This window comes from Syngnathus leptorhynchus, chromosome 6 (assembly GCF_054491065.1).
Source record: "Syngnathus leptorhynchus isolate UIUO chromosome 6, UIUO_Slep, whole genome shotgun sequence".
NCBI lineage: Eukaryota > Metazoa > Chordata > Actinopteri > Syngnathiformes > Syngnathidae > Syngnathus > Syngnathus leptorhynchus.
The window spans coordinates 6,735,880-6,753,324 of NC_141200.1; the positions used below are offsets into that span (position 1 = coordinate 6,735,880).

The 17,445-nt window shown below is 40.4% G+C and overlaps 1 protein-coding gene across 1 annotated transcript in view; it reads left to right on the top strand.

The window, feature by feature from the left end:
• The first annotated feature begins 14 nt into the window (after positions 1 to 14).
• wwox (WW domain containing oxidoreductase) overlaps positions 15 to 17,445 on the top strand; it is a 116,709-nt gene continuing 99,278 nt past the window's right edge. The window contains exons 1-5 of the mRNA XM_085914643.1: positions 15 to 263; positions 537 to 601; positions 754 to 811; positions 1,047 to 1,216; positions 9,498 to 9,604. Of these exons, the coding sequence (XP_085770769.1) occupies positions 157 to 263; positions 537 to 601; positions 754 to 811; positions 1,047 to 1,216; positions 9,498 to 9,604 (507 nt within the window). The 5' untranslated portion in view covers positions 15 to 156. The remainder of the gene's footprint in view (positions 264 to 536; positions 602 to 753; positions 812 to 1,046; positions 1,217 to 9,497; positions 9,605 to 17,445) is intronic.

The window sequence follows — 17,445 nt, forward strand, 5'->3', positions numbered from 1 at the left end:
CTGCTGTCATAATATTATCGCGGAAGTGCCAGACTGCACCGTGCCTCTCGGCTATTTTTGTTTTGGTTTATATCACGTTAGTGTCACTGTGCACGGAGCTTGCATTAAGCTTTCATTAAGATTGCATTAAGATTCCCATCTTAAAACACTTACCCAATGGCAGCCCTTAAGTACGCTGGCATGGACGACACTGACAGCGACGACGAGTTACCTCCTGGGTGGGAGGAAAGATCAACGAAAGATGGATGGGTCTACTATGCAAAGTGAGTGCAATCCGTCAAGTGTAACTAACCGTCATGGGTAAATGTTTGTTTGCATTTCAAAAGTGTATTTATTTTGCAAGTACAGCATCTTGCTCTTAAAGGAGCCTGCACAACTGTATCAAGCATTGCAAATTCGTGCACCTGCAGTAGTTTCTTTTTTATGTGATTGATTTGTTATCATTATACTTTATTATTGGAGAAAATGTAAAATAAGACATAATCTGATCACGGTACACTTTCTAACTTTTTCCGTTTTTGTTTGTGTGACAAAAGCCACGATGAGATGAGGACACAGTGGGAACACCCCAAGACTGGAAAGAAGAAACGTTGCGCTGGAGGTTTGATATTTAATTATTCTTTTTGTTGTTGGTTTTCTCCTCCCACCACCACCAAAAGTATTGCAATTTAATTCAAGTTTTTATTCATTGTTTAATTGTATGAATTGCTCATCATCCCACAGAAAAGTAATTTTTGTCCTTTCCACCAACAGATTTGCCATATGGCTGGGAGCAAAACACCAATGAACACGGTCAAATTGTTTACGTTGAGTAAGTTGGGTAGGCAACACCGGTCCTCGACGGCCGGTGTCCTGCATATTTTCTATGTCTCCCTGTTGCAACATACTTGATTCAAATGATCAGGGTTGTTATCCAGCTTCTGCAGACCTTGATCATTATCTGACTCCCTTCAAGTAGTACATAATTCAAATCACTTTGTTTGTACACAATTGTTTCAGTTTCAGAATATGACATTATTTTTCTACAATCTTTTTCTTACGACCAGCCACATCAATAAGCGAAGCACTCATTTCGACCCCCGCCAAGTGTTTACTGTGGAGGATGTGACGGTGAAGCCAAAACGCTATGATGGCAACTCTGCGGCTTTGGAGATCCTTCAAGGTCGGGATCTGTCTGACAAGGTGGTCCTGATAACTGGCGGCAACTCAGGCATTGGTGAGTTCTTTTTATGCACAGTTTGCATCGATACCTTATGAATGCTTCAACTAAAAAGTACAACTATTACACAAATAAGTAAAATTTGCATCTTGTAATAGCTGCAACTCTTTGGAGAAGTTTGTGGTCACTGTCTTAAAGAATATTTGCTCACAGTAAAATTCATCCAAAGTTATCTGATGGGTTCTTTCATTTAAAAAAATAAAAATAAAGTTGGAAATATAAAATTGGTCTTGGCAGTTGGTATTGATGGGCATCAAATATAAAGCAAACATTGGCATTTATTTTATACATCTGGACGTCAAATACGTCCTTAAAAGTATTATTTTCTTGAAGAGAAAAATGGGCCACTCATCCTTTAGTCTTTAGTCTCTTTGCCATCTTTAGTAACTGTGTTTCCACAAAAACACCACTGGGTGTCAGTGTTGTATCACGTTGGATAAAAATATGCACCACAGCCCGGGCATTCATCAACATTAGCCTCCAAATTGTAAGACATAACACCCAACAAATCACCCACGTATTGCTGAACATGACTGTGTTGAAGTTCATTAGCCCGGCTGAATTGGATGTCATTGTTAACCGCAACAAATGCACGTACTCTGCTTGCAAAAGTATAAGTCGCCATCAAATCCCCTGGAAACCAATACATCTCCTTCCCGTGTTTTGTTGGTTGTAGTTTGAAGTCAGACAAGAGCAAAGTGTCGGCCTTCCCTTTTAAATGTTGCGCTCCGTTCAAGATGGATAACGATAGCTCCGGGGAAATCAAATCAACATAAAATGCTTAATTGTCTTTATATTCAAATGCTTTGTAGAAAGGAAGTGTTGCCGGGCTCTCTAATTGCTGTATGTACATTATGAGATGGGGCACTATAGTAGATTTACAGCTGCCTTGGGACTTTGATGGAACAATGGAGCTTCTGATCTTAATTGCCTCCCTATCCTTGATGTTTCTCCCATTTATCAGTCTCGACTCATATTATTAACAAATGGATTGTGTAAAAATGATATGCAGTCTTATGCAAATGTGTCTTTTTGTTTCAATATTTCGACTGTCAACAGAAACTGACTAAACGAGCGTGGTCACTTTAAATAAACTACACTAGGATCAAATGTAATTCCATTTTTTAAAATACTGATGAATTATTTCTTGTAGATTTTCCAAGCAACTGTATGTTACATTTGAAACAATCAAGCCCAGGCTCTCTCTTTTCCATGGCTTGAAATACCCCAAATTAGATGATGTAGGCTTAAAAGTGTGGCAATTTTTCCATCATCTATCTGTCTAGCATGCAGTGACATTTGCACTCAAAATGTTTATAAAAGGTGAAACGATTGAACGGTCTGTAGTGTACTCTAGTTGTCACCACAAGAGTGCACAAGAGTTCCACATTGCCACAAAGCCTTCAAACCATCCAAGTTGCTCCGCAAATACCCAATTTTGTTTTTAAAAGCATCACAATGAGAGACAGAGTCTGCTTGTGCGTGCGCGTGATGTATTTAGTACGTATATAATCTGCTCTGAATAGAACCAAGAAATAGCTTTTTCTCCAGAGAATTATCAAACATTGTACTTACAAGAAAACGGCGACATTTTAAATACTTATTATACCCATATTAACATAACCTTTGTTTTACTCGACCACGTATTAAATATGCAGCACCTCGTAATTAACAATACTCTTTTAGTAATTGCTTCTACTTGTGTGCTCCTTTGACATTCCACCAGTGAAATGTGGTTATGCCAATTGGCTGGAGCCACTTAGCATTTTAATGGCATCAATAGTGTTTTAATCCAAGTGTCAAGGCTATTTCCATTTTCTTGAGTTCGTATTTCTCCACAGGGGAATGTGACATTTTTATTAGGGATGGAAGGATATTATTTAATTAGCACATTTACATTTCATGCCTTTAATTTAGTTTCTTAATGTACATGGATGAAGAGTGGTGGGGGGGAGACGTATAGGAGTTTATTTATGCGTGAAATGTCAGATTTTGTGGCCGGCCTTGAAGCAGACTCGGGACTTGCCGAGGTGATCACGACGGCGGGTCCCCCCCCTGCATTAGTCTTCCTCACGCCGCTTTCCTGTGTAAATTAAAAAGCACTACAAACCCGAATGGTGTTTTTAATCGTGATAATGGAAATGAATGATCTCACTTTGTTTTCTCCTTCTCCAGAGCCCTTCTCTCTCTCCTGCCTTTAAAGGTTTTCTCACTCTTATAGACCCGTGCTTGTACCTCCTCAACGATTTCTAAGTGGCTTTGACCCTGGCCCGAGCCCTCCTATCCATCCCTATTACACACTCCTGCTCTGGTCCTAATTCCTCTCCTATCAAAACTCTTTGCTCATTTGCTGGCTGAGGCTTCATGGGACAGTTGTCCTTAAAGGACCATAATCTTGTAAAAGCCTTTTTCTTTGAGAAGGTAGGAGGCCCTGTTGATTTGGAGTCATCTGGTGAAATCTAAAACAATCAAATGAGAAAATTTATATAGTATATTGATCAAATGTTTGGGGTTGTCATGATATCGGAGCCTTTGAATATTGAAACCTTGAATATTTCTGATTAAAAAAAAATCATAATTATAGTCATAGATAGTAAAACTCGTCACTCGTCAGAATTTTACAAGATTAAAGTTGAACATTTTCAAGAAAAATGGTGCCTGGGAAGGTAGTTGCACAAGTTGCTTTCAAAACATGAAAAAAGGTTTCAAACTAAATTCATGTCTGCCCTGTCCTTTTGTTGTTTACGTGCTGGGTCAATGCAGGAACTACAGTTGACAAAATAGGAAATGACAAGGATTTGTGAGGGAAGCGCTTCATAATGTTCTGTAGACTTTTTCCAATGTTATTCATGAAGGACTAACATTGTTGCGTGTTTGTGTTGATCCCCGTGTTGTGTGGGAGAGGATTAGGTGTTAGGGCCGGTGCTCTCCTCTCTCCGGATGGAGAGATCTCTAAGCATATTCAGTGAGTCGCGGTGCTGCGAGGAGCTTCAGCGCAAAGATAAAAAAACAACAAAAAAAAAACGTCTACCCGGCTTTGTGGCTGATCATTAGATTGTGGCAGATTTGTTAAGCATAACTGCCATTAAATTGGCTGCAAAGCTCTGGTATTTACCGCGCCGCTGTTTATGAATAAGGACCCCCCTCAAAGACTGACGCGGCCGTGCGTTAAAGCAGAGCGCGACTATGGAGGGGAATGCATTATTCATAGCGAGAGGAAGTAGATGGATAAAAAGATGTTGCCAGCGAGAGTGGCGTGTCTGCGTCTTATTCCGTGTGTCCTGGAGCATCTCCGAGTGGCTGCCTGTGGCTTAGATGACATCCACAGTTTATCTGTGTTCAGCAGTCTGATCAAATTTTGTGTGTATGTGTTTATAGAATGCGTCGACCCTGAGTGTGTGAGGAAATCCAGATTTTTTTTTTTTTTTTCCTCCCTGGCTTTCTGGTTCATTTTCTTTATTAGCCAAAGTAATGAGCAGTTTTGCTTGGTTAGTCAAATTATATGCAACTTTAGAGAGGTGTCAGAGGCCAGTCTGAAAGAGCTGAAGTGACTGGAGTGAATACATTTTAGTCTTTGCACCCAATGTACTCCAAACGATATTATAATTAAAACCTCGATAGGATAGGGTTGGTAACTTAAATGATGGAGGGGGCCACAATTTTCTCTACGAGCGCACACTTTCAACCAGATATATGACAAAAATGCTATTTTAAATATGGCCAAAAGACGTGCAATTATACTGTATGTGCCCATTTAAAAGACTCGTTTAAAAATTACCATTCAAGGATGGCACAAAACTGCTCCAGCAGACCAACATTTAGTGCAGGTACGATTTATATATAAAAAAAAAAAAAAGAAAAATCCTTACTATTGTCAGTTCATCCTGTGCAAGACCATGATGAGAGATTGTGTCCCGATTTTATTTTGTGTGTGTGTCCCGAGGTTGACACAGAGGGTCAGAGTGAGGGTAGGGGGGCAGGGTTTAGACAGCAAGGAACAGGGAGGGGTAATAGGACCACTTTCAGCGCTCTGGCCTGGAACAGCTCAACCTTGGGCAGTAATTACGAACCATACATCCCACTTTTGGGGTGACATCTCCCTCCTCATGGGCTAATGGAGGGGAATTAAATGGGATCTTAAAAGTCTGAAAAACGGGAGTGTATTGGGGAGGGGGGACTCCCATGTTGGGATTTGAGAAGCACAACTGCCAAGGTGTACTTAACACTGAGAGATTTTGAGAAATTGATCAAATTATTTATCAATTTACTGTTTGCCATGCATCAATCAGTTGTTGAAGCTTTAGCTTGCAAACCTAAAAGTATTGCTCCGGCGCCATCTTGTGGCATCAATTAGTGTGTTTCATGCGTGTAACTTTAAGGGGCGTGTAGCCTAATAATTGACGTTCAGATCTGGAGTCAGCTTGTGAAGTTATTTTGCATGTGAGCATTTGGGTGCGAGTGGTGGTCCACAGCAGTTCCTTGAGAGTATTTTCATTTTTTATTTTTGAGTTACACTGTCCCGTTAAACAAAACAAAAAAAAATATACTACTGAGAGTGCTGTGGTATTTTGGGGTTTACAGCACTGCAGTGATGCTCATGGGGAATTCAATTTCTTAATACGAGATACAATTATTTTACAAGTACAATGGTGATGAGAATGCACCAACATGTACCAACTTATTACAGTTTGTATATGCCAATGCTGCTTTATTTACAACATTTTTAAATTTAGCTTTTATTATCGCTAAGTGTTGAAAGGAACTCTAAGTCGACCATCTCAAAGAACAAGATGTTTTATATAGAAATTTATTGAATCATTTTTTTTCAAGTGAATCGTTGAAAATGCCTTTCTACCACCATTTATTGAGATGCACCTGCAAAACGGGGGGTTGTGGCTAGTTAGGATAAGCTGTTAGAGTGAAAGACATTTTGCTCAATCACTCTTAATAAGCTCCGAAAATGTATCATTAAACCTTCTACTAATGTGAAGGTCTGAGAATTTTTATGCGTAAAAGAAGTTGACTGCAGAAAATTAAAAACCATAGTCCAAGGGAAATAGAGAATTAAATTGTGTAATAAACTGTCACACATCCATAGCATTCATTGCTCGCTTCAGAAGCGAGCACACACAAGTAAAGTCGTTTTATACTTTGTCTTACAGTTAAAAATGGTGCTAAGTGATTCTTTGTGAGCAAAGAGATACAGTACGTAGTCTAGTCATGTGTTGCCCGCTTTGCTGAGAGAGGACCACGGGAAACCGACATGTTTACCCACAGGTATTGTAATGATCTCAATTGACTTGTGTTTGTCCAATTGTACTACAGAGCTTATTTTAGTTATCTGCCTCTTTGGATGCAGATCAAGAGCGAGTGGAAGCAGGCAGGCGACGGCGGTGGCGGCGTTTGCCAAATAAAGCCGCTCACTGACGAGGCTGGTAATGATCTCATTACACTGAGCCAATATACCTGTGTACGGGGGGGGGGGCGGGAGGTCTGGAAGGGGGGGGGGGGGGCGGCAGAGAGGACAAACAAAGCGTGAAATCACTAAATCACACTCATTATTGGGGGGGATATCTGAAGGGCCAGGATCCTAATGTACCATGAAGAGCATTCGTTGCTTAATGGACATTTTACACCATTCTTTTATGCATCATAGTAAAACACATTTTTAGCAGTTGTGGTGCTTTTTCATTTTCTGATTAGTAGTGTCAAGTATACTGCGTTAACGGCAGTGCTCCACTAGATCCAGCACTTAACATTGTTTACAATGAATTGTGATTCTCTTTTCAAATTAGTGTGTTTATATTAAATGATCTCATATTTTTGAGTGATGGTTTTGAAGTGATTTCTGCAAGGCACCCAAAATGTTCACGTCAAATTCTTCCTAGCAACAAGTGGCTGCGTGTCGAATTCCGTGTGGAATCGACTGTTGATCAATTACGAAAAGCAAATGAGACTAAATAGAGCGCACTCCACTATCCACGAGGGGCTCAATGATTTGGAGTTCTCGTGTATTCTGAAAACCTCAGTCAAATGCAGGACATGGTAGACATATCGGTACATTTCCCCGAGCGAAAGAACCTGTAGTTCCATTCCACAGGCTGGCAGAATAGCGCATATTGTAAAACAGCTTTTGGCGACCTACCAGAGCAAAAATGAGAAAACCAAACTGTGCGTGTGACCTCTCGTCATGTTCCATCATGAGAGAACAATGGCGAAACAGGCTGCCGCTCTTGTACATTTGACCGGGAACTCATTTGAGTCGCCCTCTCTACCACAAAGTCTCTGTTACAGCACCGCTCGCTCTCTTGTTATTTCACAATTAATGTCGAGCCCTTGTTATTTGTCACCGCAAATACACGGCTCCGTTGATGCCGCGCGTTGTTGCTGCCATATTCTAATTTGTTCTCCATTATGGAAAACACTGGCGCTCCTTAATTTCACTTTCATGGTGTGTACACACAACAAGTGAAGGGGGGGGGGGGGTGAAGTATTGTTGTTTACCAGCAGCTAGTGCTCCTGTCCGTTTTGTAACATTTCAAAGGTTTTACTTCATGCTGTTTTTAGGGCTTGAAAACAAATCCTATTTAAAGTATAAATCACATTGTATCGATACCATATCAATGCTTATCTCAATTTATTGTAGTTTTCCAAGCAGATCGCAGATGAAAGAAATACTGTATCACCTACCACAGAATAATAGCTTGGAAAAACCTTATATCAACAACTGACTTTTGCAAAAGTATGACATGATTTTTTTTTAAGTAACAATTCCACTGGCAAAACATATTGTCTATGATTTGTGGGATTACATAATATGTTTTCATGACTAGTTTTATTGCACAGGAGAATAAGCAGCACTTATAAGAGCTTTGTGTAAAAAGTCAAAATCATCATTAAAAGGAGATACAAGATCTCCATTGGTCTGAAGAAATATGCTTCACCCCCAATACAATATATAATTCCAAGTTTCTGATTGAAAAAGTTCCAAATCTCATTCTTTATATGCTCCTATATAAACATTTGCTGTTTGTTAAATCCTGTCGCCCTGCCTGCCTATTCAAATGATGCATTTAATCTGTGTCTGTGTCACTCTGCTCCTTCTCCCTCCCTGTCATGTTGTTTTTATTTTCTCCATTTCCCGCGGGTGGAATGATTGCCGCTCTCCATCGCAGTCCCCTCCATTACACCTAATAACGAGTCATATAATTTAATTCCATGCTTCACTTGTCAGCGCGGCAGGCTTCCAATCCGGCTCCAATTTCAGTTTTTTAATAGATATTGGTCTTTACCACTCTCCTCACAAGTAGGCCTCCCAGTTTTGATCTTAATGAAAATCAGATTAGGACCTATAATCTAATTACGGTTCATATTAATCCGCCCTTTGGTACCTCGCGGTGGACCCTCTTTGCCACAATCACTTATTGTGGCAGTTTGTCAGTCAATGCGCTCGCTGGGTACGTTGGAGTCAATTTAAAGGTGAGAGTGAGAAACGTAGCCGCTCTCACAGAGACTTGCAGTAAATGTCAGCGGAAATAAGAAAATACGGCGAAAGTTGATGGAGTAAATTAATTCAACCTACGGCTCAAAATGACCCATTTAGACTTGTAATTTAGAAATGAACTTCTCTGCCTTCTATCTTTTAGTTTTTGTCACTTTTATCGGTAGCGCGTGATTTGGCTGGAGCCACGCAGTGCTGTAGTCTCGGACTGATAAATTCTCTCGCTATCAGCCGACCGCGTTCCATTTCAGAACTCTGGCCTTATCGGTGGCCCTTTGATGCCGCCGACTGCCACCGCACCAAAGGTTCACTTTGTGTTTGATTGTCCATTTGACTTCCTCTATTATTAGCCATGTTTGTCATAATTACCCCCATCAATGCGTAATTACCAACATAATTAATATCCGACTCCCTCCCTCCCCTCCGTCCTATAACGAGCCGACATAACGAGCGGAGCAATACCTTCTTCGGAAACGACGGCCACATCCCCAACTTTATCTTCTCGAGCTAGAGGAAATAGACCAGAACCACAATAATTCAATCAGTGTCATCACTTCTGAGAGAAATGATTAGCTCTCTGCGCCGAGACCACTGGCTCACTCTGTGAAATAAATTACATGAAAACTTGATAGTGATTCTTACTGGCCCTTCCTCCTCTTACATTTGATACAACCTCTGAGAATCACTTATCGCCCCCTTTGAAGCATCTCATTAATTTAAAAATAAAAATAATAATAATAAAAAATTAAATATCTCCTTTCTGTCATCATGTTCCAGGCTTTGAGACAGCCAGGTCTTTTGCACTGCACGGCGCCCGTGTTATCCTGGCCTGCCGAAACCTTTCCCGGGCCAACAAGGCCATCAGCGCCATACAGGAGGATTGGGTAAGTCGTCCACTTTAGCCCTAAATTCTAACTGGTCAATAGATAACCGTGGCCCGATTGTCCGGCGCCATTACTGATGCTCACGATCAATTCAATATCTTTAGTTTCATCCACTCAAATTCATTAACCATCATTGATTTTTTTTTTCCTGAACATAGCACACCTTTTATGTGCATCAGGTTAAATCCTTCTATAAAGAATGGCTTGAACAAAACAAAAAAGACTTAGGAAGGAGCCTGGCTACGTTGAATTTATTACTTGTAGCTGAAATTATATTCCACTTTTGAAATGAATGGATTCCACTCATCTATTCTAGCCCCACTTAAAACACCAATAAAATTCCTAGTTTCATATGACTTGTTATTCCGCATGTTTGGGAGAACAGAACTTCTGGGGTTAATCAGGACCACAGACAGTTGTAAGAGGGTGTGCATACTTGTGCAACCACAATGTGTCGCTTGTTTTGCTCTCAAAGTTGTCATTGTCAGTTGAGTTGTCCAGCTTTTATGTCACCTTTTTGGTCAGAGGTTTTAAATGATTTACCTACATCTCACTTTTATCTATTCCAGCAAACTGACATCTGAACAGGGGGGTGTAGAATTTTTTGAGCCATGCTACATGTATAAAATGAGTTTCACCATTCTGTTTTCCGTTGGACAGTTTTTATTTTAAAGATTTATCAATGAAGTAATATGCTGACATATACAACTATTAATTCTCTAACTGTTGCATGAACAACATAAACCATTTTCAAGTATCTAATGTTTCATCTGTGTGTGTGTGCACTTAGGTAAGTAAATAATTTTATTGAAGAGATTTAAACAGGCGTCCGCCGTGCTGGGGCGTGGGGTGAGAGGGAGCATCTGATAATTACCCAAGATTATTGCTTTAATATCGCAGCGCTTGTGACTCGTCCGCAGATTTATGAGTGTGGGAAAATAAACAAGTGAAACGCGGCCGCTGGAGCAGAAAGAATAAGCCATTAGTGCTGGCTTGATTACAGAGCGCAGCAGCACAAGAGGATGAGGCAGCCGAAACGGAACGAGGCGATGACGGAAAAAAAGAGATGAGCCTGAGAGTGGAAGAGTAAATCTTCAGTGTTTAAACTCAACACAAACTCTAATTGAAAGATGCCTCTGGGGCTCGCAGTATTGTGTACGAAAGCCAGTATACATCGTCTAAGAATGAAGCAAAATATTACATCCAAGAATTACGGTACCTTGACTTCCTGTACAAGTGACTCAACTTAACTGTTAAAACTGCTGATTTTCTATTTTTATATGTGGGGTCTGTCATATTAAAACAAATATATATATTTTTAGATGTGAAAGTAATTGAAAAATAATTGAATTAAATAATATTAATCAAATAAATGTGTTATTATTGTTATTAATTGAATACAATTATTATTAGTATTATTATAATTAATGAATTAACCTATTAAATTACAGTACACCTTTAGCAAGGATTCACTGTGTTGTGAATTGGAATGTGCTAACTAAAGCGACTGGATTTAGGAGATTCCATCATATGCTGAGTCCTCCAAGTCCGCTGAGGCTCGCTTCCTTCTCTAGGAATCCCCCCATTTAAAGACTAATGAATAAAAGTCACAATATCAGAATCAATCTTTGCCCCTCTGCTGACATTATTAATAGATTCAGCAGAAGAATAGAGAGCAGGATTAATCTTTAAGATGATGGATGGACTTCGCTCGCCTTCCCATGCTCCTGCGCTGAGGTCGTTGTGATAAGAGGGTATATTTTGGGGTCCGCCGTACAAAAGGTCATCATATCTACTTCCAGGTGTCTCTCCCGAGTTCCGCTCCGGCTGCCAGGAGTGGAACCGCTGTCCCGATTGCACGGGACCTCTCACCTTTAACTACAATGCTTAAACCCATTACTCTGAGCTGCCTCTTTCTTTCCTTGACGCCCGCCTCGGACAGAGCGGGCCAACGCTGCCGTCGAGCGGTGCAGTGTAGCGCCGTGTTCTGACAGTAGGAATAATAATGGAGGGGGGGCGGCGGGTCATGGCAAGATAATGGGCAGGTCAGAACAGCCAGTGGCTGTTAGGAAGAGCAGGGTCAGAGGGCTTATCCTTCCCAGCCACATGGACCGAGCTATGCCAAGAACAGCGACTGTTAAAGGAAAAAAAAAAAGACCACACACTTCATAGAACATTCCAGGACATTTTTTATGCGCTTAGTTGGGCCAGGTCAGTTGTAGATGAGGTCATTTCGGGGGGGGGGTTAAAACTGGTGTGCATGTAAAATATATATATATATATATATATATATATATATATATATATATATATATATATATATATATATATATATATATTACGATGAAATAATAATCCGTTCTCATTAATTTATTTAAATGTACAGCAGTTTACTTGTCAATATTTAAAATAAATAAAATTGAGTCAAGGTATGTGTTAAAAAATCTGTATTTTTTATATATTTATGATATCATTTATTTTCTTGTGTATTTAAGACAATTGTGGAAAGTGCAATACAAATCCCATTTATTATCATCACTTTTAATATTTTGTAACTTTATTTTATTTTCTGAAAACAGATGCACCAGTTTACTCGTAGATGAGTCATTTTTTCTCCCCCAAATTATCTATTTAACTCCAATTAACCATTTAGTATTTGGTCAAATAAAAAGCAGGTTAAATACACAAGTAAAATAAAGTGATTCTTGCAAATGGACAGATGGGCCACAATAATTGTAAATTAGGTGACTAAAAGATGCAAAATATGTACAAATGTTTTCTTCCCCGTGGTAAAGTAATTCTAAATATTTATATTTAATCCTTCACATATTGTTCACTGAAAACAATAAAAGATAAAAATGTCAAATATACATCAACACAATCTCAAATTGGAGTTCCATCTTGTCACCAAATATTTTTCAAATGTGCATATTTTATATTTACCAGTAATTAAGGTATTAAATTCTAACTGACAATTTCATTAATTACTTCCACCAACAATCATTTGTTAAGTGGCTTTAAAATGACCTACCTGACACCATTAGCATCGGGTAGCGGCCAGGTGGGGGTGGGGAGGGGGGACTCAAAACATGACATTGTTCAGTGGCCTCTGCCCTGTACACTTTACATGTATAAATCCCCCTGACCCCGCCTTTTCCTCAAACCTCTCCTCAGCGATTCTGCTCACAGTACGAAGCTAGGTTAACTTCCCGGTTAACCACCAACATGTTGCCTGTGTGTCTGGGATTTACTTTTCCTGATTGCCTGTAAAATTCTGCTTATCTTTGACTCTATCGTCTGTCTCCCAGGGCTGTAATAGACTCCCCTGAGGGGGCACATCACCGCATGCAAGGCCCTTTGCCCCTGAGTTGCATACAAAACACACACACACACACACTTTTCATTTTTATTCCAAAATGCTTAAACCCCCCCATACCATCACCACAAACATGCACACACACACAATGGCACTCAACAACACATGCTAATGAGGTTCTTTGTAAAAGTGCTAATTAGTAAGTCAGTCACTGATTGTTGTGCTTGTTTTTGTTGTGTGTGCGTGTTTGTGTAGTATGGTATTGGGGTGTGGGGGTATTATTAATATGGCTGTGGTGTGGCCGCTGTGGAGAGTTCTGCGCTGTCAGAGTCTGCTGTGGAACCAATTAGGCTAAATCCCGTTGTCCACTGAGGCTGCTAGTCTGTTGCTTGCAATGTCAAGCAGCAACATTAACACGGGTCAAAGAGGCGGACATTATCGCACACATTCTGGCAGACATACGTTCAGCAGCTATAGACGAGTCTTCGTCTTCAAAGTCTTGTCATTCTTTCAAGTCCGCAGAGAGTGACACAAGCTAATGCAACTGAACCAGACAATTGCGAACAAATTACAGGATTGTCGGGGACATGCTCACATATGTAGATTAAATGCCACAGAAAAATGTCAAACTAAACAACCTTGTGTCGACATATTTTTTTCTTCCTTTCTTTATAATTTGTCTGCAGCCCCCTCATAATAAAATGCCTTTGTTCTAGACAGTGTAGACATGGGCTCCCTCTAGTGAGACAGAATGAATCACAGAATTAAATATTGCAAAGTGGCAAAGTAAAAATGTTGATATACAAAAGTACAAACCAAAATCACCCAAAGGGTGGATGGCACAAACAATGTAACACTAATGCATGACCAAATGCATTTAACTTAAAGAACTGGTTGTTTTCAAGTATTAGTTAATTTGTTTTTCTTAGTTGCAATAAGTTTGAGAGCCATTGTTCCTTTCTTGCATGACTGCCTTGGTTAAGATACATGACATGCATCGAAACCCAAGGTGGTGTAACTATCCCTTTAACCTGAACTTGTATGCGTAGGGAGTGAGTGGTACTAGTTGGTATTGTGTGTGTGTGTGTGTGTGTGTGTGTGTGTTTGCCTGTATTGTCTAATTACCTTGTGCATAACCTCCCCTGGCAGCCTGACAGGCCGAGTTGCCCCCGCCGGCCAACGTGCCACGCCACGCTCTTCCCGCTGAGGCGGACGGGAAGTGACACATAGGAAATGCTGACCTGGTTGCTAGCAGGCCCCTCCAGGGCCCCCAGGATGCTGAGCTTTTAGTCACTGCACCCCTCTGCTTCATATTGAAAATCAGGAAAAGTTGAAAATAATGCGTCGGTTGCTGCACCCTTATTTGAATTCCGGGTTTTGGCTCGGGCCATCTTGCATAATGTTTACATGTTCTAGTGAGAGAACTGAATGATACGGAAAGAAAATTATGTTAAAGGCCATTTTAATCCATCCGAGAACAGCCAACTAGAAGTAGAATTTCTTTAAGTCACTCAGCCTTCATTTAAATAAATGTAAAAAAATGTAACATTTCTAAGGGAGAGAATGATTATTCACAAAGTCAGTCATCTTTTTCATTCAAGAGCCCGTCGGCCCTCTTGATTGCAACCGACATTGGTGAAGGTTTTCTTATCAAATCCGAATTTTTATGGTTGTACTTGAAGAGCTGTTTTGTTTGAGGTGGTACATGTAAAAACCTTGAGAGCTGATGCTACAAACCGTCGTTTGTTATGAATGTTTGTTTGAATATCGCCTTGTGTGTGGTAAAGAAAACCTATAAAAGCGTCATTGTGCTGATGCGTCACTGCAAAAGAAAGCTTTGTTAAATCCAGTTGAAATGATTCGTCCCGTGATTCTCCTACTCAAGCCGACTCGTTTCAAATAGTCCCCAGACTATATTGACATCATAGCTGCACCTCCACCTCTCTATTCTGTCCCAACCTCATCCTCCAATCCTCGCGGCCGGCTCTCTTAATTTCCACGATATCCGCGGCGCCGCCTCTCTTCTAAATTGCATGCGTCAGCTTCTCCGGGGAGACCTTTTCATCAGTCTTTTACCTGGTTATTTATTTGTTTGCGTTTTGCCCCGTGTTGTGTGTCTGTCGGCTGAGAATAAAAAGCTTTCTTATCCTCCCCCGACTATACAATCTATATCGCCTTGACACGTCAAAGATGGGTCGGATATACGGAATTGCCGTATGTAAATTGGAATTTGAAAAGCTCTTTCGCCTTGTCTTCCAATGAAAGAACAAAAGAAACAGTGGGATTTAGTGTGATATACCACTAAAGGGATTTTTACAATGTAGTTTGTGGGATTATTAAGAAAGCTTTTGTAGCATGTAGGGAATAAAATATTTTTCTGGCAACATTTATGCAAGCAGGTATTCCACACGCTTGTGTTTTGTGTGCTGGGTCACATTTTAAAATAGACAAATGTGTCATTTATTTTTTATGTAAGAAAATCAGGTTCAAATGTTCATTTTAAAGGGGATATCAAGTAAAAAAAAATCTTTACAATAATATGCTCTATGCTACCCCACTAGTTCAAAAATGTCATTCTGATAAATATTGCGTTCGTGAAATGTGAATTAAGCAGCACAATCCATCCGTTTGTATCCATCTCAGGGAGCGGCCATTTTGTCACTCGCTGTCAACTGAAAATGACATTAGAGTTGCTCAGGACCAATAAAGGCTCACCTGTTTTCTGAGTTTGGTCATATGATGCTTGCAAGCTAAGCTGTGCTTGCTCGTTGTCTGAGCCCGACTCGTCCTTTTTTTTTTTTTTTTTTAAATGTACAAATAAATTTTTCCATTCAAATATTTTTCATTGTATTTCACCGGTTAACTAATTATGCCATGTGATAAATGACTAAGAAAAAGAGACAAACAAAATGATATTTATACATCTATAAGAATCCAACAGCTATTGCCGGACTCTCAATAATGTAAATGCTCCGTGGACCAGATTTTAGACAGCAGCAATATGTTACTCGGCTACGTTGTAGCACATGCGCAGGCACACGTTCATCCTCATGACTTTTTCATATTTAAATGCTTGATTATGCATTTTGCATAGCTGTGGGACATGCATCACTCTTCCCGCGCTGCTAATAAAGTGACCAGGGAGATGGGGCTAACTTAAATGAATCCTAAAGTTGCCTGCCTTGCAATCTTGCTCCGTTTAGCTCTCCTCATGTCCATCCGCTCTAACCAGGTGCTCGGTCTCCCGAAGAGGTGTGGCCTGCCTCTAATTGCCTGGACCGCGTTGAACTATCAAGTGAACTATGGGCAAACGCTCTGCGTGAAAGAGTGCCGCCGAGGAATAATTTTGAATAAATCCCGTAGTTATCCGGGTCGTATTTTATGCCGGATAAGCAGTTCGGCGCGGGCCTTTCCCGGTGACGGGTCACTCGCCACGGGGTCACGTTTGGCAGGATTTAAATGATTTAAATGATGTCACCGCCACCGAAGGGGGAACAGGTTGAGGAAGGATGTGTAAGGCAGCACCTCTTTGTTGTTTGAACCTGACAGGCTCTCATCCTTCACCCTCTGAGAGTTGGGCTCGTAGCCCTGGGACAGGAGGGGGGGGGGGGGACCAGATGAGGTGAGAGGTGGCTTGGATCTCTTTCACACTTTTCCTCCCTTTGCCAGAGGAGAATGTATTTTGTTTTATTGAAGTCACAGAAGTGCTGAGCATAGAGCGACGGGCCGCCGTGTTTTAATTCACAGGAGGAGGCAATTGGGAATAAATGCGGCCAAGCTGCTTGATGCCTGCCAAACTAACCAACATGCTCAAAGCATCTGGCAAATGGCTATAACATTTATCTGCTATGATCCCCGTTTTGAGACTGCTTTGAAATGTGATTGGGCTAATTGTGTGGTGGCTCATGATGGAAATGGGCTATAGGAGCAATTTGTTAAATTTTGTTTGAACGGGGTTCTTGCCATGCCTGTAGACAGATGTTGCGGGATTAAAATGCCATTGATTGATTGATCAGCGTCTCAAAAACACATTTTTTTTTCCCGTTACATGTTTTCATAAAGTAGAATAGAACTGTAGTAACACAATAAAATAATAGTTATTTATGACTAGTATCTTTAAATAGCTTGGCTATCAAGTAGCTTTCTCTCTCCATCGGCGGTTCAAACAGGCACTGAGGAGGGAAGGCTTACTTAACCAGCTTGAGTTCAGCATCTCACATCTCACACACTTTCCAGGGATTCTCAAAAGTGCAATCTCATGCACGTTTGACTTTATTGGGAGGCACACTGAGGACTAAATTAGAGGGGAAAAAAACAGATAAACCTGAAATTAAACCTGAAGTATGATTCAAGTGACTGAGACATTCAGCAAAAAAAGTTCCTCATCTTTCCCATTAAATTTCGATCAGTTCAGATCATTTAGAACAATTTTTATACTACCCAAATGTCCACATTTTTTCATAGCGTTTTTCACATTTTCCATGGCAACATTGCCAAATTAGTGCAGACATTTAAGTTTTTTTCT